This window comes from Somniosus microcephalus, chromosome 1, assembly GCF_052327205.1.
Source record: "Somniosus microcephalus isolate GS21.2 chromosome 1, FLI_Smic_1.0, whole genome shotgun sequence".
Taxonomy (NCBI): Eukaryota; Metazoa; Chordata; class Chondrichthyes; order Squaliformes; family Somniosidae; genus Somniosus; species Somniosus microcephalus.
This window is the reverse complement of record NC_140987.1, coordinates 320,146,217-320,171,663: the sequence shown is the minus strand read 5'-3', so window position 1 is coordinate 320,171,663 and position 25,447 is coordinate 320,146,217. Positions and strand designations below refer to the sequence as shown.

The window sequence follows — 25,447 nt, the reverse complement described above, 5'->3', positions numbered from 1 at the left end:
AAGGTGCAATATAAATGCAAGTTCTTTATTTCTTTAATCTGACACTAGTACAATCACATCTGGTGTGGAGCAATCAGTCTTTAAAGGTCAGGACTGCCCACATTCCAGGTTTTCTGGGGGAATTAATGTACCCCTGACCAAAGTGTGACTGGAATCTCATCCTGGACAGTTATAAAACAAATAGGAGTTTCAGTATCCATACCATTGGATGTTTTAATGGGGTGTTTTTTAAATTTATCTTGGATACGGGAGACACTACCGAGGCAGCATTTATTGATTGCTCTAAGAGTTAACCACCTAGTGTGGGACTGGAGTCATGTGTAGGCCCAGACCAGGTTAGGGTGGCAGGTTCCCTTCCCTGAAGGACATTAGTGAATTGGTTGTTTTTTGCGACAATCCGACAGTTTTCATGGTCACATTTTTTCTGGTGCCTGCCACATATTACCTGATTTATTGAGTTCACGTTCACAACTTGCCTTGTCAGTAATTGAGCTCAGAACTAGCTGGCTCACTAGTCTAGTACTGTACATAACTATTTCAAATAATGCTGATATTGTGGCCAATTGATTTAACGGGGAGAAGGCTTGGAATGGTAAAGAGCCAGCCTTCTGCCAAACTCAGAATCATCATCTGCGGAGACCCCACCAACCTCGGGGCGGCGGGCCGGGGGCTGGGGGTTGAGTTCAGAGGCAAGGTGCATTAAACCTCAGCCCAGCAGATGCGTGCGGAGTGGTAGTATGTTAGCCGCAGAGTATGTCCTGTTGTCCGGGAGAGCCTGGGTATCAAGAGCCAAGCAGGACTGGGAGAGGTTGAAACAGCTGAGGTTGCATGGATACCAGGGCAGGCAGTGAGTGCTGGACTCACAGCACAGTCACAACGTCCAGGGTCAGTTCATTCAGAGGACATGGTTGAAAGTAGTTGGTTTGATCCTAATGCAACACAATGGGGCAGTAATTCCTCCCCAAACGCGTGAGTACGGAAGGGGTACTCACGCGTCTGGCCGGAGGAAATGCCGGTTTTCAGCATGCACAGCGCATGCGCTGAAAACCGGCATTTCCTCTCCTCCAACCCAAGAGTTGAAGAGGCTAGCGCGTGCGCTGTAGGGGCCAGCGCGTGCGTCTTGGATTTCCTCTGTTTTGGGGGATTTGCGCATGTCTAAAGGCCTCCGGTCTTTACGCTTGTAAAAAGCACACGTAACTATTTATTGTTACAGGTAAGTGGTGTTTTAGTGTAATTTAGAATTTTTTTTTCCACAGGTTTATTATTTTAAAGAATCTACAATAAGGTAAGTTTAGTTTTAGACCCTTTTTATTAAAAATTTATTTTTTTCAAAAAAAAAATTATTGTTTAAATTATTTTTTTAAACTTATTTATACTTAATTTAATGATTGGTATGTTTTTTAAATTTTTATTTGAAGTTTAAATAGTGTTTTGGGCCCCCGTAGTTTTCATGAGTTTGACAGTTCTTACTCAAACTCATGAATGAAGCTTCCCCTCCCCTGATTGGTTGTACAGTGCTCACCTGATCCCAGCCGGCACATCGCACTAACTACGCCGCTGGATCAGGTAAGCACAGCGCGCTGACATCTGAACCGGGCCTGTGACAGGAAATGCAAGCAGGCCCGGGCTTCAGATGTCAGCGCGCAGGGAGAGTGCAGATCGGGGGCTTGCACGCGCGGCAAGCCCCTGACACCAAGTTCTGGGCCAATGACATCTGCACCTCGTCCATAACAAGAGAGCTTTACCCACTCAAGGAAAGGACACAGGGTGTCACATCCATCAACCCCCTCATCTCCGGAATCAACCGAGTGAACCTTCTCTGAACCGCCTCGAGAGCAAGTATATCTTTTCTTAAATATGGAAACCAAAACTGCACGCAGTATTCCAGGTGTGGCCTCACCAATACCCTGTATAACTGCAGCAAGACTTCCCTGTTTTTATACTCCATCCCCCTTGCAATAAAAGCTAAGATTCCATTGGCCTTCCTGATCACCTGCTGCACCTGCATACTAACTTTTTGTGTTTCATGCACCAGGACCCCCAGATCCCTTTGTACTGCAGCACTTTGCAGTTTGTCTCCATTTAGATAATAACTTGCTCTTTGATTTTTTCTGCCAAAGTGCATAACCTCACACTTTCCAATATTATATTCCATCTGCCAAATCTCTGCCCACTCACTTAGCCTGTCTATGTCCTTTTGCAGGTTTTTTATGTCCTCCTCACTCACTGCTTTCCCTCCCATCTTTGTATCATCGGCAAACTTGGATATGTTGCACTCGGTCCCTTCCTCCAAATCGTTAAAATAGATTGTAAAGAGTTGGGGTCCCAGCACTGACCCCTGCGGAACACCACTAGTTACTGATTGCCAGCCCGAGAACAAACCATTTATCCCAACTCTTTGTTTTCTGTTAGATAGCCAATCTTCCACCCATGCCAGTGTATTACCCCCAATCCCGTGATTTTTTATCTTAACATGGGCAGAAGCTGGGGTTGGTCTCCTTAGAGCAGAGAAGGTTAAGGGGAGATTTACAGAGGCAATCAAAATCATGAGGGGTTTTGATAGAGTAGATAGTGAGAAACTTTTTCCAGTGGTAGGAGGGTCAGTAACCAGAGGACACAGATTTAAGGTGATTGGCAAAAGAGCCAGAGGCGAGATGAAGAGATTTTCTTTTATATAAACACAGCGAGTTGTTACGTTCTGGAATGCGCTGCCTGAAAGGGAAGTGGAAGCAGATTCAATAGTAACTTACAAAAGGGAATTGGATAAACACTTGAAAAGGAAAAATCTGCAGGGCTACGGGGAAAGAGCAGAGGGGAGTGTGTCTAATTGGATCACTCTTTCTAAGAGCCGGCACAGGCATGATGGGCCAAATGGCTTCCTTCTGTGCTATACGATTCTATGAAAGGCAAGCAGTGCCTGCAGCCCTGACAACAGAGTGCCTGAGCTGGATGAGCAGGAAGTGTGAGGTGTGGAGTAGGAATGACAGTCGGGCAAGATCCCACACATCCTACAGAGTGTTAGAAATGGTTTTTAAACCCACTTCAGTGGCACTGTGAATCGCTAAATCGCATGGCTATGGGACAGAAATTGGCATCAGTCCCATTTCAAGCTATAACCTTTCCACAATAGAACTTCTTAAGTCATGAGGTGACCCAAATCCAGCTGTTGTCAGGATTAATTCTCGCACTCGGGTATCTCCACGCAGAGGGTAGTAGAATCACGACGGAGTCCTAGCCCATCTCTGGCCTTACATAGAATTACACAGAAACTACAGCACGGAAACACACCATTCAGCCCAACTGGTCTATGCCGGCATTTATCCTCCACACGAGCCTCCTCCCACTCTAATTACCTCTTCCCGCCCTTCCCCTGTATCCCACTAGTCCCCCTCCCTCATGTGTACACCTAGCCTCCCCTTCAATGCTCTCTGCTTCACCCACTCCCTGTGGCAGCATTCTCGCCATGCTCTGTATAAAGAAATTCCACCTAAATTCTTTATTTGAGCTGTTATGGACTATCTGATATTTATGCCTCCTTGTCCAGGACCCACCAGCAAGTGGAAACATTTTCCCTACATCCACCCTATCGAACCCCTTCATCATTTTAAAGACCTCTATCAGGTCACCCCTCAGCCTTCTCTTCTTCAGAGAAAGGAGCCTCCGCCTGTTCAATCTCTCCTGAAAGTTGCATCCTCTCAATTCTGGTAACATCGCTGTAAACCTTTTCTGCACTTTCTCCAGTGCCTCTATTACCTATTTGTAACATGGAGACCAGAACTGCACACAGTATTCCAAGGGTGATCTAACCAAGGCTCTATATAAATTTAACAATACCTCCCTGATTGTATTCTATTCCTCCAGAAATGAACTTTGTTTGCACCATTTATGTCCTTCTCAACTTGTGCTGCTACATTGAGTGATTTATGTATCTGTATTCCCAGATCTCTTTGCTCCTCTGACCCACTTAGGTTCTCACCTTCCTAGGGATAGGTGGCTTCCTTGATCCTCCTACCACAATGAACACCTCACACTTCACCATGTTGAATTTCATTTGCCATCGATCCGTCCACTTTATAAGCTTATTTATGTTTTCCTGTATTTTGGTGCAGAGCTCCACATTATTAGCTACATGCCCTAAGTGAGTATCATCTGCAAATTTTGACATCGTACCTCCAACTTTCTGAATCCAAATCATTTATGTCTATGGTGAATAACAGTGGCCCCAGCATGGAGTGCTAGCAGTGCCCACTTTGAGCAGGGCAGGGTGGGGGCGGGAGTTGGGGGGGGCGGTGGGGAGTTATACAATTTACCCTAGAACCCACAGTGGAGGTGCTTATAGCTTCTCAGACCTGAGCGACGGTTGAGATTTATCGCTGCAGACTGTCTATGTCAGTTAAGTTCAGTGACTCGTGATGGACCCATTCCCCACACGCTGAGCGCCAGTTCAGATGAGGCAAATGCTAAACACTGACCCCAATGTCCAAACGCTCCGCACCTGCTGTGGTTTTGAGGACTTCTGTCGTATTCCTGAGGCCGACAAAATCAAACTGGTAAAGTCTCCAGGATCGCTGGTCTGCCACTTCTATCGAATACTTCTTCCACCTGTACGTTATCTCATCCTTTGGATATCCATCTGCAGACACAACATCACAGGGTCACTGGCTACAGTCACTAAACTGACCATACCACACTCACAGGAACATATGGGGCAGCTCCACCACTGTAATTCACAAATCATAGCATAAGGGAAGAGGTTCCAGACTCATTTTAATGCATTGTTTTATGCAGTACAAAAACTTGGATTTATACAGCACCTTTCACGGCCTCAGGACATCCCAAAGCACTTTACAGCCAATGAAGTACTTTTGAAGTGTAGTCACTGTTGTAATGTGGGAAGCGCAACAGCCAATTTGCGCACAGCAAACTCCTGCAAACAGCAATGTGATAATGACCAGATAATCTGTTTTAGTGATGTTGGTTGAAGGAAAAATACTGGCCAGGACACCAGGAACAACTCTCCTGCTCTTCTTTGAAACAGTGGCTATAGGATTTTTATGTTCACCTAAGGGGGCAGACGGGCCTTGGTTTAAAGTCGTATCCAAAAGTTAGCAGCTCCGACAATGCAGAACTCCCTCAGTACTGAACTGAACAGCCTAGATTTTGCACTCAAGTCTTTGAGTGGGACTTGGACATATGACCTTCTGACACAGAGGCGAGAGTATGGAAAATATACATTTCAGATTCCGTGTGTCAGCATCATAAACTCCCAGGAAAGAAATAGCACGGGTTAGATACTGAGTAAAGCTCACTTTATACTGTCCCATCAAACACTCCCAAGGCAATTAATGCAAGGGTTAGATGCAGAGTAAAGCTCCCTCTACACTGCCCCTACAAACACACCCATGGCAGGAACAGCACGTGTTATATACAGCATAAAGCTCTGTCTACACTGTATATAACCCGTGCTGTCCTATCAAAAATTCCTAGGGCAGTTACTGTGTGGATTAGATACAGAGTAAAGCTCACTCAATATTGCCCTTTCAAACACTCCCAGGACAGGTAAAGTATGTATTAGATACAGAGTAAAGCTCCCTTTACACTATTCCATCAAACATTCCCAGGGCAGGTACAGCAGGAGTTAGATGGACAGTAAAGCACTCTCTACACTGTCCCATCAAACACATCCAGTACTGGTATACCGCAGGTTAGATACAGAGTAAAGCTCCCTCAAAACAGTCCTATCAAATATACCCAGGGCAGGTACAGCACGGGTTCGATACAGAGTAAAACATCAACTACACTGTCCCATCAAACAGTCCGAGGGCATTTACAGCATTGGTTAGATACAGAGAAAAGCTGCCTCTACACTGCCCCATCAAACATTTCCAAGGCAGCTACAGCAGGGGTTATATACAGAGTAAAGCTCCCTTGGCACTGCCCCATTAAACACACGCAGGGCAGGTACAGCACGGATTAGATACAGAGTAAAGCTCCCTCTACACTGATCCATCAAACACTCCCAGGGCAGGTACAGCACAGGTTAGATACAGAGTAAAGCACCCTCTACACTGTCCCCAACAAACGCTCCCAGGGCAAGTACAGCATGGGTTAGATACAGAGTAAAGCTCCCTCTACACTGTCCCCATCAAACACTCACAGGGCAGGTACAACACGGGTTGGATACAGAGTAAAGGTCCCTCTACACTGTCCCCATCAAACTCTCCAAGGGCAGGTTTAGCACGGATTAGATACAGAGTAATGCTCCCTCTACACTGTCCCATCAAACACTCCCAGGGCAGGTACAGCACAGGTTAGATACAGAGTAAAGCTCCCTTTACACTGATCCATCAAACATTCCCAGGAAAGGTACAGCATGGTGAGATACAGAGTAAAGCTCCCTCGACACTGTCCCATCAAACACTCCCAGGGCAGGTCCAGCATGGGTTAGATATAGAGTAAAGCTCCCTCTACACTGTCCCATCAAACACTCCCAGGGCAGGTAAAGCATCGGTTGGATACAAAGTAAAGCTCCCTCTACACTGATCCATCAAACACTCCCAGGGCAGGTACAGCCCAGGTTAGATATAGAGTAAAGCTCACTCTACTCTGTCCCATTAAACGCTCCCAGGGCAAATACAGCATAGGTTAGATATAGGGTAAAGCTCCCTTTACACTGTCACATCAAACACTCCCAGGGTAGGTGCAGCGTGGGTTAGATACAGAGTAAAGCTCCCTCAAAAGCATCCCATCAACCATACCCAGGGCAGGTACAGCACGAGTTAGATACAGAGTAAAGCATCAACTGCACTGTCCCATCAAACAGATTAAAGCTCCCTCTAACTGTCCCAACAAACGCTACCTGGGCAGGTAAAGCACGGATTAGATGCAGACTAAAGGTCCCACTACACTGTCCCCATCAAACTCTCCCAGGGCAGGTTTAGCACGGATTAGATACAGAGTAAGGCTCCCTCTACAATGTCCCATCAAACACTCCCAGGGCAGCTACAGCATGGGTTAGATACAGAATAAAGCTCCCTTGACACTGCCCCATCTAACATTCCCAGGGCAGGTACAGCATGGGTTAGATACAGAGTAAAGCGCCCTCTACACTGCCCCATCAAACACTCCCAGGGTAGGTACAGCATGGGTTGGATACAGAGTAAAGCTCCCTCTACACTGTCCCATCAAACACTCCCAGGGCAGGTCCAGCATGGGTTGGATACAGAGTAAAAGCTCCCTCTACACTGTCCCATCAAACACTCCCAGGGCAGGTCCAGCATGGGTTGGATACAGGGTAAAGCTCCCTCTACACTGTCCCATCAAACACTCCCAGGGCAGGTCCAGCACGGGTTAGATACAGAGTAAAGCTCCCTCTACACTGTCCCATCAAACACTCCCAGAGCAGGTACAGCATGGGTTGGATACAGGGTAAAGCTCACTCTATACTGTCCCATCAAACACCTGCAGCGCGGTACAGCACAGGTTAGATACAGATTAAAGCTCCCTCTACACTGTCCCATCAACACTCACAGGGCAGGTGCAGCACGGGTTAGATGCAAAGTAAAGCTACCTCTACACTGCCCCATCAATCACTCTCAGGGCAGATAGCGCAGAGGTTAGATATAGTGTAAAGCTCCATCTCCGCTCTCCCATCAAAGACACACAGGACTGGTACAGCAGAGGTTAGTGCAGAGTAAAGCTCCCTCAAAACCATCCCATCAAACTTACCCAGGGCAGGTACAGCACGAGTTAGATACAGAGTAAAGCATCAACTACACTGTCCCATCAAACAGTCCCAGGGCAGATACAGCATCACTTAGATACAGAGTAAAGCTACATCTACACTGTCCCATCAAAGACACACAGGACTGGTACAGCAGAGGTTAGATACAGAGAAAAGCTGCCTCTACACTGTCCCATCAAACATTCCCAAGGCAGCTACAGCAGGGGTTAGATACAGAGTAAAGCTCCCTCGACACTGCCCCATCAAACACTCCCAGGGCAGGTACAGCACGGGTTAGATACAGAAAAAGCTGCATCTTCACTGTCCCAACAAACACTCCCAAGGCAGGTACAGCACGGGTTAGATACAGAGTAAAGCTCCAAATAAACTGATCCATCACACACATCCAGGCAGGGTACAGCATGGGTTAGATACAGCGTAACGCTCCCTCTACACTGTCTCATCAACACTCCCAGGGCAGGTGCAGCACAGGTTAGATACAGAGTGAAGCTCCCTCTACACTGTCCCATCAAACACTCCCAGGGCAGACACAGCACAGAATGGATATAGAGTAAAGCTCCCTTTAAACTGTCCCATCAAACACTCCCAGGGTAGGTTCAGCACAGGCTAGATACAAAGTAAATCTCCATCTGCACTGCCCCATCAAACACTCCCAGGGCAGGTACAGCACGGGTTAGGTATAGAAATAAGCTCCATCTTCACTGTCCAATCAAACACTCCCAGGGCGGTATGGCATGGCTTAGATACAGAATAAATCTCCCTCTACACTGCCCCATCAAACACTCCCAGGGCAGATACAGCAGAGGCTAGAAACAGAGTAAAGATCCGTCTACACTATCCCATCAACACTCCCAGGGCAGGTGGAGCAAGGGTTAGATAGAGAGTAAAGCTCCCTCTACACTGTTCCATCAAACACTCCCACAGCACGTAGAGCAGGAGTTGGATACACATCAAAGCACGCTCTAACTGTCCCAACAAACATTCCCAGGGCAGATTCAGCTCTCCCTACACTGTCCCATCAAACACTCGTAGGGTATCCAGCAAGGGTGAGATACTGAGGAAAGCTCCCTCTACACTGTCTCATCAAACACTCCCAGGGCAGGTACAGCACGAGTTAGAGACAGAGTAAAGCTCCCTCTACACTATCAAATCAAACACTCCCGGGGCAGCTACAGCATGGGTTAGATACAGAACAAAGCTCCCTCTACACTCCCCCATCAAACACTCCCAGGGCATGTACAGCACAGGTTAGATACAGGTTAAACTCCCTCTACAATGACCCATCAACACTCCCAGGGCAGGTGCAGCAAGAGTTCAATACAGAGTAAAGCTCCCTCTACACTGCCCCATTAAAAATTCCCAGGGCAGGTACAGCACGGGTTAGATACAGAGTAAATCTCCCTCTACACTGTCCCATCAAACACTCTCAAGGCAGGAAGAGCACTGGTTAGATAGAGAGTAAAGCTCCCTCTACACCGTCCCTTCAAACACTCTCAGGGCAGGTACATCACAGGTTAGATACAGCGTAAAACTCCCTCTGCACTGTCACATCAAACACTCTCACGGCAGGTACAGCACAGGTTAGATACACAGTAAAGCTCCCTCTACACTGCTCCATCAAACACTCACAGGGCAGGTACAACACGGGTTAGATACAGAGTAAAGGTCCCTCCACACTGTCCCGTCAAACACTCCCAGGTTTGGTTCAGCACGGGTTAGTACAGAGTAAAGCCCCCTCTACACTGTCTCATCAACTCTCCCAGGGCAGGTACAGCACAGGTTAGATTCAGAGTGAACCTCCCTCTACACTCTCCCATGGAACACTCCTAGGGCAGATACAGCACAGGATGGATATATAGTAAAGCTTCGTTTAAACTGTCCTATCAAATATTCCCAGTGTAGCTTCAGCGAGGGCTAGGTACAGAGCAAAGCGGCGGCGGTGGCGCATCTGTGAGGAGCGAGGCGGCGGTGGTGTTAAAAGCAGCGGCGAGGCTCAGGTAGTCCTCAGAGCAGTGGCGGTGGTGGCGGACCTGTGAGGAGCGAGGCGGCGGCAGTGTTAAAAGCAGCGGCGAGGCTCAGGAAGTCCTCAGAGCGGCGGCTGACCTGCGAGGAATGAGGCAGCGGCGGTGTTAAAAGCAGCGGCGAGGCTCAGGTGGGCCTCAGAGCAGCAGTGGCGGACCTATGAGGAGCGAGGCGGCGGCAGTGTTAAAAGCAGCGGCGAGGTTCAGGTAGGCCTCAGAGCGGCGGCGGCGGACCTGTGAGGAGCACGGCGGCGGCGGTGTTAAATGCAGCGGCGAGGTTCAGGTAGGCCTCAGAGCGGCGTCAACGGACCTGTGAGGAGCGAGGCGGCGTCGGTGTTAAATGCAGCAGCGAGGCTCAGGCAGGCCTCAGAGCGGTGGCGGCGACGGACCTGCGAGGAGCGAGGCAGCGGCGGTGTTATAAGCAGCGGCGAGGCTCAGGTAGTCCTCAGAGCAGCGGCAGTGGCGGACCTGTGAGGAGCGAGGCGGCAGCAGTGTTAAAAGCAGCGGCGAGGCTCAGGTGGGCCTCAGAGCGGCGGCGGCGGACCTGTGAGGAGCGAGGCGGCGGTGGTGTTAAAAGCGGCGGCGAGGCTCACGTAGGCCTCAGAGCGGCGGCGGCTGCGGACCTGTGAGGAGCGAGGCGGCGGCGGTGTTAAAAGCAGCAGCGAGCCTCAGGTAGGCCACAGAGCGGTGGCGGTGGCGGACCTGTGAGAAGCGAGGCGGCAGCAGTGTTAAAAGCGGCGGCGAGGCTCAGGTAGGCCTCAGAGTGGCGGCGGCAGCGGACCTGTGAGAAGCGAGGCGGTGGCAGTGTTAAAAGCGGCAGCGAGGCTCAGGTAGGCTTACCAATCTCAGAGCTCTGAGCTCAGAGGGAGGGAGAGAAGTAAAAATTAATCGAAGTGTGACGTCACCAGAAAGCAGGTAACTGATTGGTTGGTGAGTATTTCTCTCTTTTTTAAACTTAAACTCTGCAGTTTATAATTTCTACGCTCTCTGTGGTGTAGCGGGGACTGTTGGTAAACCAGGGCCCTTAAGTATATCATATAACTGTAGTGTAATTGGTGGGATTGATTTGATTTAATTTAATTTGAATTAATTAAAGGGTAAGTCAAGGCAGGAGAGCTCGGCCCAATGGTATGCTCCTCCTGCGCTTTGTGGGAACTCAGGGACACATCCTGTGTCCCTGACGACCATGTGTGCGGGAAGTGTATCCAGCTGCAGCTACTGGCAGACTGCATTGCGACGCTGGAGCTGCGATTGGATACATACTGGACGATTCGCGGTGCTGAGGACGTTGTGGATATCACGTTTAAGCAGTTGGTCACACCGCAGGTAAAGGTTGCACAGGCAGAAAGGGAATGGGTGACCAACAGGCAGAGTAGTAGGTGCAGGCAGGTAGTGCAGGAGTCCCCTGTGTCCATCCCCCTCTCAAACAGATATACCACTTTGAATACTGTGGAGGGGGATGGCTTATCAGGTGAAAGCAGCAGCAGCCAATTTCCTGGCACCAGGGGTGGTTCTGCTGCACAGGACGGGAGGAAAAAGAGGGGTAGATCTATAGTAATAGGGGATTCTATTGTAAGGGGAATAAATAGTTGTTTCTGCGGCCGCAAACGAGACTCCAGGATGGTGTGTTGCCTCCCTGGTGCAAGGGTCAAGGATGTCTCAGAGTGGCTGCAGAACATTTTGGAAGGGGAGGGTGAACAGCCAGTTGTCGTGGTACATATAGGTACCAACGATATAGGTAAAAAACGGGATGAGGTCCTAAAAGCTGAATAAAGGGAGTTAGGAGGTAAATTAAAAAATAGGACCTCAAAGGTAGTCATCTCAGGATTGCTACCAGTGCCACGTGCTAGTCAGAGTAGAAATAGAAGGACATTTCAGATGAATACGTGGCTAGAGGAATGGTGTAAGGGGGAGGGATCCTAATTCCTGGGACATTGGAACCAGTTCTGGGGGAGGTGGGACCAGTACAAACCGGACGGTTTGCACCTGGGCAGGGCCGGGACTGATGTCCTAGGGGGAGTGTTTGCTAGTGCTCTGGGGGAGGGTTTAAACTAAAATGGCAGGGGTTTGGGAACCTGAGCAGGGAGACAGAGGAAAGGGAAACAAGGATAAAAGCAAAAGATAGGAAGGAGAAAATCAAAAGTGGCAGTCAGAGAAATCAACGGTTTAAATCAAACATGGCCACAGTAAATAATAATTCTAATAGGTCTAAGAGCGTTAAAAAAACAAGCCTGAAGGCTTTGTGTCTTAATGCGAGGAGCATTTGTAATAAGGTGGATGAATTACCTGCGCAAATAGAGGTAAACGAATATGTTTTCATTGGGATTACGGAAACATGGCTCCAGGGTGGCCAAGGCTGGGAACTCAACATCCAGGGGTATTCAATATTCAGGAAAGATAGGCAAAAAGGAAAGGGAGGTGGGGTAGCATTGCTGGTTAAAGAGGGGATTAACACAATTGTAAGGAAGGATATTAGCTCTGATGATGTGGAATCTGTATGGGTAGAACTGAGAAATACCAAGGGGCAGAAAATGTTAGTGGGAGTGGGAGCAGCAGCAGCAGCCACGACGACCCGCTAGAGGACGTCAGCCGGCAGCTCCTCGGCGGGAAGGCATTCCATCTGGGAGGAGGGGAGCTGAGCATGGCAGCCAGAGGCCGGACCGTGAGCAGGAGAAGCAAGCCCCGGGCCGTCGGACCGTGGAGCTGGTGATGGTGAGGAGGAGGCTGCGGCGACCGGAGCATTTACATCCAGACGATGTGTTCGGCGAGTCGGGCGGAGGCAGCACAGCGCAACGAGCAGCAGCAGCAGCCACGACGACCTGCTACAGCACGTCGGCTGGCAGCTCCTTGGCAAAAGCTCGCAGTCCGACTGGGAGGATGGGAGCCGGGCATGATGGCCAGAGGTCGGATCGTGAGCGGGAGAAGCAGGCCACCACACGTGGAGCCAGCAACAGTGAGGAGGAGGCCGCAGTGACGAGGAGGACGGAGCGGCTGAGGAACATTATGCTCCCACTGCCACTGGATGCCATTGAATTGACTTTCTGAATACGGCGCTGTAAGAATAGCTGACATTTCCCTACGGGCAGTAAGCATTCCATTGTACTAGTTACATATTAGTTACATATGGCAAATAAAATTGAATTGAATTGAATTGAATTGAATATGTAGACCTTCGAACAATAATGCCGAGGTTAGAGATGGCATTAAATGGGAAATTAGAGAAGCGTGCAATAAGGGCACAGCAGTCATCATGGGTGACTTTAATCTACATATAGATTGGGCTAACCAAATTAGTAACAATACTGTGGAGGAGGAATTCCTGGAGTGTTTACGGGATGGTTTCCTGGACCAATATGTCGAGGAACCAACTAGAAGTCAGGCCATCTTAGACTGGGTATTATGTAATGAGAAAGGATTAATTAGCAATCTTGTTGTACGAGGCCCCTTGGGTCGGAGCGATCAAAATATGATAGAATTCTTCATTAAGATGGAGAGTGAAGTAGTTGACTCAGAGACTAGGGTCCTGAATTTAAATAAAGGAAACTACGATGGTATGAGGCGGGAGTTGGGTAGGATTGATTGGGGAATGTCAATCAAAAGGTTGACGGTGGATAGTGTAGGGGTTCGCAAAATTCCCCTATTTTTCCCTGAAGATTGAAAATACTGTTCCACATCGTGGATGAAGAATTATATGTTTTGAATTGCCTCTGGGTAGGACAGTGTTTTTTTTTTAAAAACATACCCAGAATCGTGAAAAGCTGCGTTGGACAGAGCAGCACTTTGGCAACATCAGGATCTAAGACATTACATTTTTATTAAAATGGTACCTCTGAGTTTCGAACTGTATATTTCAAGAGGTTTGTAAATGGCCACAGAAAGCATTGGCCAAGAACAAAGGGGATTAAAAGAGCAGCTAGCAGCTTGTAATGTGTCTGTGTGAAAGACCTGTCAATCAAACCAGGGAGTTTCCCTCTCAGAAGCACTTGAAGTTGCTTATTGACATAAGGGATTAACTACTTGAGACAACAGCAAGGACAATCGATTGAAACTGCTTCTGTTTACACAGCAATTCAGCCATTCAAAGCACTCAGACAACGAGATACTGAAACCATGGAACAGATTTTTTAAGGGAACAGTTTAAGCATTGAATGGGTTTGAATCACCCATCATTCTGGACAATAGGGCAGTTGCATTCCCTTTTGTTTTAGCCCAGGTGAGCTCCGGATGTGGGCGGGAACATATCGGCCCCACAGTGCAGACACATTAACCCATTCCAACCACTTTGAATCAACCAATCACAGCGTTTCTCTTGTGTATTGGAACTTTGGGCGCGAATTTTGCAGACAGACTTTTCCAGGTATAAAGATAGCTCCTGAGAAGCTATCACTCTCTTAGCTCTTACTTCGTTGGACCACAGGTGAGCAGGGTTTCTGACTCCTCAGCAAGGCAACCTAGTAAGGAGTTAGGGGTGGTAATTAAGGGGATATTGCTAAGATTGTTAAATCAACATTGTAGCCATTTAATCCCTTGTTTTTGCCGTCTGCCTTCCCCCATTTAAGCAATTTTACTGTAATTACTGTGTTCGTGTGGTATAGTTTGCTATTTGATTATAGTTTCTTTTAGTTAATAAAGATTGATTTTTCTCTCATCCAGACCATTTGTCCATTTTAATATCATTAATTATAAGTCCTTCAGTCAGAACTGGAAGGTGGGGTAGCGATTCAAAACCACTGTTTGGAAATTTGTTTACAGTGTAGCAGCAGCCTGCCTGACCAGGTGAATTACCGTAAACCAGGTAAAAGGTTGGAATTCGTCAGAGTGCAGGCAAAGGCTGCAAGACCAGGTAAATTACCTTAAATCAGTTAAAAGATGCCCCCCTACAATAGGCAATGGCAAACATTCAAAGACCGCATGGATGAACTACAGAATTTGTTCATCCCTGTTTGGCATAAAAATAAAACAAAAAAGGTGAACCAACCATGGCTAACAAGGGAAATTAGGGATAGCATAATATCCAAGGAGAAGACATATAAATTGGCCAGAAAAAGCAGTAAATCTGAGGATTGGGAGCAGTTTAGGATTCAACAAAGGAGGACAAAGGGATTAATTAAGAAGGGGAAAATAGAGTATGAGAGTAAGCTTTCAGGAACATAAAAACTGACTGTAAAAGCTTTTATAGATATGTGAAGAGAAAAAGATTGGTGAAGTCAAGCGTAGGTCCCTTGCAGTCAGAATTAGGAGAATTTATAATGGGGAATAAAGAAATGGAAGACCAATTAAATACATATTTTGGTTCTGTCTTCACAAAGGAGGACACAAATAAACTCCCAGCGATGTCGGGCAACATAGGGTTTGATGAAAGGGAGGAACTGAAAGAAATCAGTATTTGTAGGGAAATGGTTTTAGGGAAATTGACGGGATTGAAGGCCAATAAATCCCCAGGGTCTGATAATCTACATCCTAGGGTACATAAGGAAGTGGCCCTAGAAATATTGATGCATTGCTGATCATCTTCCAATATTCGATGGAATCTGGAACAGTACCCATGGATTGGAGGGTAGCTAATGTTACCCCACTATTCAAAAATGCTAGAGTCCATTATAAAAGATGTAATAGCAGAGAACTTGGAAAACAGTGACAGGATCGGACAAAGTCAACATGGATTTACAAAAGGTAAATCGTGCTTGACTAATCTACTGGAATTTTTTGAGGAAGTAACTGGTAAAATAGATAAGGGAGAACCAGTGGATGTGGTGTATTTGGACTTTCAGAAGGCTTTCAATAAGGTCCTGCATAAGAGATTAGCGTGTAAAGTTACATAGTTACATAGAGATAGGAACAGGAGTAGGCCATTCGGCCCTTCGAGCCTGCTCCGCCATTCAATGAGATCATGGCTGATCTTCGTCTGAGATCATAGCTGATCTTACCAGTTCAGTACCCCGTCCCCGCCTTTTCTCCGTAACCCTTAATCCCCTTAGCCTTCAGAAATATATCCAATTCTCTCTTGAAAATATTTATTGAATTAGCCTTCACAGCCCTCTGTGGCAGGGAATTCCACAGGCTCACCACTCTTTGAGTGAAGAAATTCTTCCTCATCTCTGTTTTAAATGATTTGCCCGCTATTTTTAGACTGTGGCCCCTGGTTCTGTGCTCCCCGGCCATTGGAAACATTCTCTCTGAATTCAGCCTGTCCAGGCCTGCCATAATTTTATATGTTTCGATGAGATCCCCTCTCAATCTTCTAAACTCCAGTGAGTACAAGCCCAAACTATTTAATCTCTCTTCGTAGGTCATTCCCGCCATTCCAGGTATCAGCCTGGTGAATCGCCGTTGCACTCTTTCCATGGCAAGAACATCCTTCCGCAGATGGGGCGACCAAAACTGTACACAATACTCCAGATGCGGTCTCACCAGCACCTTGTACAGCTGTAGTAAGGTATCCCTATTCCTATACTCGAACCCCCTTGATATGAAGGCCAACATACCATTTGCCTTCTTAATCGCCTGTTGCACCTGCATGCTCTCCTTCAGTGACTGGTGCACAAGAACACCCAGGTCCCTCTGCACTTCCCCATCTCCCAATCTATTGCCATTTAGATAATAATCTACCCTCCTGTTTTTACCCCCAAAGTGGATAACCTCGCATTTATCCACATTATAGTGCATCTGCCACGTATCCGCCCATTCCCCCAACCTGTCCAAATCGCACTGTAGCCTCCTGACATCCTCATCAGAGCCCACCCCTCCTCCTAGTTTAGTGTCGTCAGCGAATTTGGAAATATTGCATCCAATTCCCTGATCCAGATCATTTATATATATTGTGAACAGCTGGGGTCCCAGGACAGATCCTTGCGGCACCCCGCTGGTCACTGCCTGCCACTCCGAAAATGAGCCGTTTATTCCAACTCTCTGTTTTCTATCCGCCAGCCAGTTCTCTATCCACGTTAATACTTTGCCCCCAATCCCATGAGCCTTAATTTTGCATGATAATCTTTTGTGTGGAACCTTATCGAAGGCTTTCTGGAAGTCAAGGTACACCACATCCACTGGCTCTCCCCCATCTATTCTACCAGTTACCTCCTCAAAAAATTCCAGCAGATTAGTCAAACACGATTTACCCTTTGTAAATCCATGTTGACTCTGTCCGATCCTTTCCCCATTTGTCAAGTGCTCCGCTATTTTATCCTTAATAATGGACTCTAGCATTTTGCCCACAACCGATGTAAGGCTTACTGGTCTATAATTCCCTGCTTTCTCTCTACCCCCCTTTTTAAATATTGGGGTAACATTAGCTACCCTCCAATCCACGGGTACTGTTCCCGAGTCAATGGAGTTCCGGAAGATGATCCTTAGAGCATCTGCTATCTCCAGGGCCACCTCCTTAAGTACCCTAGGATGTAGTTTATCAGGCCCCGGGGATTTGTCGGCCTTCAGTCCCCTCAACTTACCCAACACCATATCCCTAGAGATACTAATTTCTGTCAGCTCCTCCCTCTCATTAGTCCCTATGTTTGCCGATATTCCTGGGAGGTTATTTGTGTCCTCCTTTGTGAATACAGAACCAAAGTATGAGTTTAATTGGTCTGCCATTTCCTTATTCTCCATTATATATTCTCCCGAATCGGACTGCAAGGGACCGACTTGGGATTTTACCAGTCTTTTCCTCCTGATATACCGATAAAAGCTTTTGCAGTCTGTCTTTATGTTTGCTGCAAGTTTACTTTCGTATTCTATTTTCCCCTTCCTGATTAATCCCTTTGTCCTCTTTTGCTGTATCCTGTACTGCCCCCAATCTTCCGGTCTGGTGCTTTTTTTTGCCAGTTGATATGCCCTTTTTTTTTATTTTACGCTGTCCCTAATTTCCCTCGTTATCCACGGTTGAGTCACCTTTTTAGGTTTATTTTTATGCCAAACCGGTATAAACATGTTCTGGAATTCTTCCATTCTATCTTTGAATGCTTGCCATTGTCTATCCACTGTCAATCCCCCCAGAAACACCACCCAATCAATCTTACCCAATTCCCGTCTCATACCCTCATAATTCCCTTTATTTAAGTTCTGGACCTTAGTCTCTGATTCAATTTCCTCACTCTCCATCTCGACTGAGAGCTCGATCATATTATGATCGCTCTGACCCAAGGGGCCTCGTACAAGAAGATTGCTGATAAGTCCCTTCTCATTGCACAATACCCAGTCTAAAATGGCCTGATCTCGAGTCGGCTCCTCGACATATTGGTCCAGATAACCGTCCCGAAAACATTCCAGGAATTCCTCCTCCTCAGAATTTTTACTAATTTGGGTAGTCCAATCAATATGTAAATTAAAGTCACCCATGATGACAGCTGTGCTCTTATCGCACGCTTCTCTAATTTCCCTTTTTATGCCTTCCCTCACCTCCATATTACTATTTGGAGGCCTATATATCACACCCACTAACGTTTTCCTCCCCTTGCTATTTCTCATTTCTACCCATACAGATTCCGTTTCGTCCGAGTTAATATCCTTCCTTTCCATTGCATTAATCCCCTCCTTTACCAGCAATGCTACCCCACCTCCCCTACCTTTTTGCCGATCCTTCCTAAATATTGTATATCCCTGGATGTTAAGTTCCCAGCCTTGCCCACCCTGCAGCCACGTTTCTGTAATCCCAATCAAATCATACTTGTTTACCTCTATTTCCACAACTAATTCATCCACCTTGTTCCTAGTGCTTCTAGCATTAAGATACAAAGCCTTCAGGCTTGCTTTTTTCACACTCTCATTATGAATTAGTTTGGCCCTTTGTGTTTCTCTCCTTTGCTTGTTGCTTCTCACCTTTAAGGCACATGGGATTGGGGGCAAGGTATTGACTTGGATAGAGAACTAGTTGGCAGACAGAAAGGAAAGAGTTGCAATAAACAGGTCTTTTTCCGAGTGGCAGGTAGTGACTAGTGAGGTACCGCAGGGATCGGTCCTTGGACCCCAGCTATTCACAATTTATATTAATGATCTAGACAAGGGAACTAGATGTAATATCTCCAAGTTTGCAGATGACACAAAGCTGGGTGGGCATGTGTGCTGTGAGGAGGATGCCGAGAAACTCCATGATGATTTGGACAGGTTGGGTGATTGGGCAGAAGCACGGCAGATACAATATAACGTGGATAAATGTGAGGTTATCCACTTTGGTGTCAAAAACAGGAAGGCAGATTATTATCTGAATGGCAATAGATTGGGAAAAGGGGAAGTGCAATGAGACCTGGGTGTCCTTGTGCACCAGTCGCTGAAGGTAAGCATGCAGGTGCAGCAGGCAGTTTAGAAGGCAAATGGTATGTTGGCCTTCATAGCGAGAGGGTTTGAGTACAGGAACAAAGATGTCTTGCTGCAGTTGTACAGGGCCTTGGTGAGACCACACCTTGTGTACTGTGTGCAGTTTTGGTCACCTTATCTGAGGAAGGATATTCTTGCCCTGGAGTGAGTTCAGCGAAGATTCACCAGGCTGATACCTGGGATGGCAGGAATGACGTATGAGGAGAGATTGGGTTGATTGGGCTTATACTCGCTGGAGTTTAGAAGAATGAGAGGGGATCTCATTGAAACTTATAAAATTCTAACAGGACTGGACAGACTAGATGCAGGAAGGATGTTCCCGATGGTCGGGGAGTCTAGAACCAGGGGTCACAGTCTGAGGATAAGGGGTAAGCCATTTAGCACAGAAATTAGGAGGAATTTATTCACCCAGAGAGTGGTGAACCTGTGGAATTCTCTATCACAGAAGGCAGGAGAGGCCAATTCATTAAATATATTCAAGAAGGAGTTGGATATATTTCTTAAGGCTGAAGGGATCAAGGGATATGGGGAGAAAGCAGGGACAGGGTACTGAATTTGGATGATCAGCCATGATCGCAATGAAAGGCGGAGCAGGCTTGAGGGGCCGAATGGCCTACTCCTGCTCCTATCTTCTATCTACACTGCCCCATCAAAAATTCCCAGGGCAGGTACTGCAGGGGTACAATAGAGAAAAAAGATCCATCTTCACTGTCCCACAAACACTCCCAGGGCAGGTATAGCATGGTTTAGATACAGAGTAAAACTCCCTTTACATTGCCCCATCAAACAATCCCAGGGCAGGTACAGCACAGGTTAGAAATACAGTAAAGCTCCCTCTACACTGTCCCATCAACACTCCCAGGGCAGGTGCAGCAAGGGTTAGATACAGAGTAAAGCTCCCTCTACAATGCCCCATCAAACATTCCCAGGGCAGGTACAGCAGGGGTTAGATACAAATTAAAGTTCCCTCTAACTGTCCCGTCAAACACTCCCAGGGCAGGTACAGCACAGGTTAGATACAGAGTAAATATCCCTCTACACTGTCCCACCAAACACTCCCAGGGTAGGCTCAGCATGGGTTAGTAGAGAATAAAGCTCCCTCTACACTGCCCCATCCAACGCTCCCAGGGCAGGTGCAGCACGGGTTTGATACAGAGTAAAGCTCTCTCTACACTATCCCTTTAAACACTCCCAGGGCAGATACAGCACAGGATGGATATAGAGTAAGCTCCATTTAAACTGTCCCATCAAACACTCCCAGGGTAGGTTCAGCACAGTTTGGATACAGACTAAAGCTCCCTCTACACTGCCCCATCAAACACTCCCAGTGCAGGCACAGCAGGTGTTATATACAGATTAAAGCTCCCTCTACACTGTCCCATCAAACACTCCCAGGGCATTTCCAGCATGGGTTAGATACAGAGTAAAGCTCCCTCTAAACTGCCCCATCAAACACTCCCAGGGCAAGTATAGCATGGGTTAGATACAGATTAAAGCTCCCTCTACACTGTCCCATCAAACACTCCCAGGGCAGGTCCGGCATGGGTTAGATAAGAGTAAAGCTCCCTCTACACTGTCCCATCAAACACTCCCAGGGCAGGTCCAGCATGGGTTAGATAAGAGTAAAGCTCCCTTTACACTGTCCCATCAAACACTCCCAGGTAGGTTCAGCATGGATTAGTAGAAAATAAAGCTCCCTCTACACTGCCCCATCAAACGCTCCCAGGGCAGGTGCAGCACGGGTTAGATACAGAGTAAAGCTCTCTCTACACTATCCCTTTAAACACTCCCAGGGCAGATACAGCACAGGATGGATATAGAGTAAAGCTCCATTTAAACTGTCCCATCAAACACTCCCAGTGTAGGTTCAGCACAGTTTGGATACACACTAAAGCTCCCTCTACACTGCCCCATCAAACACTCCCAGTGCAGGCACAGCGGGTGTTATATACAGATTAAAGCTCCCTCAACACTATCTCATCAAACACTCCCAGGGCATGTCCAGCATGGGTTAGATACAGAGTAAAGCTCCCTCTACACTGCCCCATCAAACACTCCCAGGGCAGGTATAGCATAGGTTAGATACAGAGTAAAGCTCCCTCTACACTGTCCCATCAAACACTCCCACGGCAGGTCCAGCATGGGTTAGATACAGAGTAAAGCTCCCTCTACATTGTCCCATCAAACACTTCCAGGGATATTTTGCTATCGTACTTCCAGGGCAGTGTTATGTTCATAAATAAATAGACGTTTTCATTATGAACAGCTAGCTTGAGCTAGTCATTTATTCAGCCATGTGGATAGCCCACTACTGAACATACAGCTCCACCTAGTATACCATTCTAGAATGACATGTTACTGATCATTACATCCCCCTTCCTTAGAGGTTAAACAAAATCAATATCAATCAATCATAATGACATAAACATCTTCACAACAGTCAACACATTTTCAAAACTTTACTTTATGAACTCTAAGCTTTTCATTCTTTTATTATAGTTTTCTTTGTACTCAAAGATTAAGTCTATCAGGCTTTTTTACTTCACGTGTGGATCTTCTCAGCACAGGTAAGTCTGATGTGTTTGCATGAGAGCCTGTATGTGTGTTTGTGTTAGATTGTTCTGGTGGTGAGTGACAAGCTTCAGTTGCGGCATTGTCATCGATTTGCTCTTGGATAGTTTCTTGTGTTTTCAGGAGGGAACGGTGGTTCCTCCTGAGAATCTGTCCTTCCTCAGTTCTAACAGTGTATGACCTTGGTCCTACTTCCTCAGGAACTGTAGCTTTCCTGTTCCATGCATCTGGATCCTCAATCCTGACAACATCATCCCTTGTCAATGGTTTCAGAGTTTTGGATGACTTGTCATAGAGTGATTTCTGTTTCAGCTTACTCTGCTTTTCTTTTGCACAGCAGGGTAGCATGGTGCACAACTTGCGACCCATTAGGAGTTCAGCAGGTGAAGAACCACAGTCTAAAGGGGAGGCTCGATAGCTCAGCAGGGCGAGATACGGATCAGACTTGCTTTCTGTTGCTTTCTTCAGTAGCTGTTTGAGAACTTGAACACCTTTCTCTGCCTTACCATTCGACTGAGCATACAGAGGACTGAATGTGATGTGTTGAAAGACATAATGTGCTGCAAACTGTTGCCACTCCTTACAGTTGAAGCACAGACCATTGTCGCTAACGGCAATCCTGGGAATTCCATGTCTGGCGAAGATGGATTTAACATGAATTATGACATTGCTTGCTGATGTGCTTGAGAGCGGCGCCATCTCAGGATAGTTAGAATGGTAGTCAATCACTATTAGATAGTCTTTACCATTCAAATGAAAGAGATCCATACCAACCTTTTGCCATGGTGCTGTTGGTAAGTCAGCTACTATCATTGGTTCCTTTGCTTGTTTGTTTTGGTGTTTCTGACATGTCTCACATATGCCTATCATGTTCTCAATGCTCTTATTTATGCCAGGCCAATAAATAGTGTCTCTTGATCTCCTTTTGCATTTTTCAATTCCGAGGTGTCCCTCATGAATCCTTTTGAGCATGTCTTGACATAAAGCCTGTGGAATGACTATTCTGTTCTGTTTTAGTAATAGTCCACTTGCGACACTTAACTCTGCCCTGATGTGATAGTACTTTGGACAGGAACCTTTTGGTCAACCATGATGAATGTTCTCTATTACTGTTTGTAACACTGTATCTTTTACTGTTTCTTCTGCTATTTGCTTTGATTTTGTGTCTGACATGGGCAGCGCAGCAGTGACCATACTCACATGAACATCCACGTCTTCCTCAGTAGAGCTCACATGACTCATTGTGGGTGCTCGGGATAGTGCATCTGCTAACACTATGGCCTAGAAATTGGGTTGTGGGCTCGCCAGGGCTGTAGCGCCAGAAATTTTGCGCCAGCGTTAATGCGGCAGCGCCCGACGAAAATTCAGTTGCGCCGGCCCCAGAGGGCGGCGGGCGCTAAAGGAGGGTTTTAGCGCCTGAAAACGGGCGTTGAATTGGGTTTCCCGGCGCTAATCCCCCGCTGCGGCACCCGATGCGGTGCGGCAGGCTGGGGAACTGCAGGCCTCCTCCTTCTGTTAAGGAGGAGCTGCCTGCAGCCGACAACTGTCCGGCGGATTCCCCCGACATCTGAGCCCGGCACCTCGGGGAAGTGCCGGGCTCGCAGCACACACTCATCAGGGCCGCGGGGGGGGTGATGCAGGAGTCCGGGAAGGGAGGTGCGGGCAGGCGGCCGCCGGGAACGCGGCCGGCCGCCGCTCCAACTTTATGCGCCGGCGCAAAGGCGTGTAAGAACACTTTTCACATTTGTTAGTTGCGCCTGCCACGGGCGAGGCGGGCGCAACTGAATTTGGGCTTGGGGCCGGGTTACCACGGCAACCGGGACGCTGCGCACACCGATGACGTCATCGGTGCTGGCGCAGCGCTACCGGCTAATGCCGATGGTAAGGCCCAAGTCAATTTGCAAAATGGCTATAAGTCCGGCGCAAGGCCCTCTAGCGCCACTAATTGGGCGCTAAGCCCACTCAATTTCTAGGCCTATGTGTTTGCCTGGTGTGTAGATCAGTTCAAAGTCATATCTTTGCAGCTTCATCATGAGTCATTGAATCCTTGGAGACATCTCATTCAGATTTTTTTTTTTTGATGGCAACCAGTGGGCTGTGGTCTGTCTCAACTGTGAAGGTGGGAAGTCCATATATGTAGCCATGGAACTTTTCTAGTCCAACTACCAATCCTAGACATTCCTTTTCAATCTGGGCGTATCGACACTCAGAGTCAGTCATAGACCTGGAGGCATAGGCAACAGGCTTCCAATCTTCACCCTCTGCTTGTAGCAAGACCGCACCTAGGCCATCTTTTGATGCATCCGTTGACACTTTGATTCTCTTTGTTGGGTCAAAGAAGGTGAGTACAGGTGTGGTTGTCAGCACTGTTTTGAGGTTCATCCACTCTTGTTCATGTCTTTCTGTCCATGTGAACTCATTTGTTTTATGTAGCAGGTCTCGCAGACAGGCTGTCTTGGCTGACAAGTTAGGAATGAACTTTCCAATGAAGTTTATCATCCCCATGATGCGTAGCACTCCTTTTTTGTCAGTGGGTCGGGGCATGTTGAGTATGGCGTTTACTTTTTCCATATCTGGCTCTATTCCTTTACCAGATAGATTATCTCCTAGGAAAGTGACTTCCTAGACGCCAAACTGACACTTGGCTTTGTTGAGCTTCAGTCCATTCCGGCGTATGCCCTGTAGTACGTTAGTCAGTCTCTCATTGTGTTATTTCAGTGTGGAGCCCCAGATGATGATGTCATCAACATAGACCCAAACTCCTTCCAGACCTTCAATTATGTGTTCCATCGCTCTATGAAAGATTTCAGATGCAGATATTATCCCGAAAGGCATTCTGAGGAAACAATACCTGCCACATGGTGTGTTGAAGGTACAGTATTTGGTGCTCTCTTCATCCAGTTTTAGTTGCCAAAATCCTTGTGAGGCATCGAGCTTTGTGAAGTATCTGGCACCTGACATTTCACTGGTGATTTCTTCTCGCTTGGGAATCTGGTAGTGTTCACGTTTTATGTTTGCATTTAAGTCCTTTGGATCCATGCATATTCTTAGATCATTGTTCTTTTTCTTTACACATACCATGGAGTTAACCCAGTCTGTTGGTTCTTCGACTTTCCTGATGACTCCTAGTGTGGTCATTCTGTCCAGTTCTTTCTTGAGCCGGTCACGCAGTGGTGCTGGAACTCTCCGTGGAGCATGTACCACTGGCTGAGCATCCTCCTTTAGCTGGATCTTGTACATGAATGGTAGAACTCCAAATCGTTTGAACACATCCTGGACATTACTCACTACAGAATCCACTGAGTCATCTGGTCTGCTTATGGCACAGTTTATATGGTAGACTCTCTTCACCAGTTCTAAGTCCTCACAAACTTTGTCACCTAGTAGTGAATCAAGTCCTTCAGCCACAACAGAAAACATGAGATGATGCACTTTGTCTTTGACTGTCACTTTAAGTCTACATACACCTAAGCTATCTATTTTCTGTCCATTATAGTTCTTCAGTAGTACTGACATTTTCTGTATTTTGGGCTTTTCTTTCATATTTTTAATGTCACTCATACTGATTAAGTTTGCTTTTGCCTCAGTGTCTAATTTCATTGTAACTAATGCTCCATTTACCTGCAGTGGCATTATCCATTTGTCCTCTTTTACTGCATTAACTTTATGTTCAGCATTGTCCATTCCTGAGGGCTGCACATTTTCTGTATCCTTTTCGATATTGTCACATGACACCATTCCTACAAAAAATGTCTCACTTAAATCAGTGTCCTCAATCACATTGACTTGTTGCCCTTTCTTT

General features: G+C 46.9%; 1 protein-coding gene across 1 annotated transcript in view; it reads right to left on the bottom strand.

Moving 5' to 3' along the window:
• Positions 1-25,447, bottom strand: part of LOC147124880 (gamma-aminobutyric acid receptor subunit gamma-4-like) — a 782,579-nt gene that overhangs the window by 39,809 nt on the left and 717,323 nt on the right. The window contains exon 6 of the mRNA XM_085994155.1: positions 4,496-4,633. Within this exon, the coding sequence (XP_085850281.1) occupies positions 4,496-4,633 (138 nt within the window). The remainder of the gene's footprint in view (positions 1-4,495; positions 4,634-25,447) is intronic.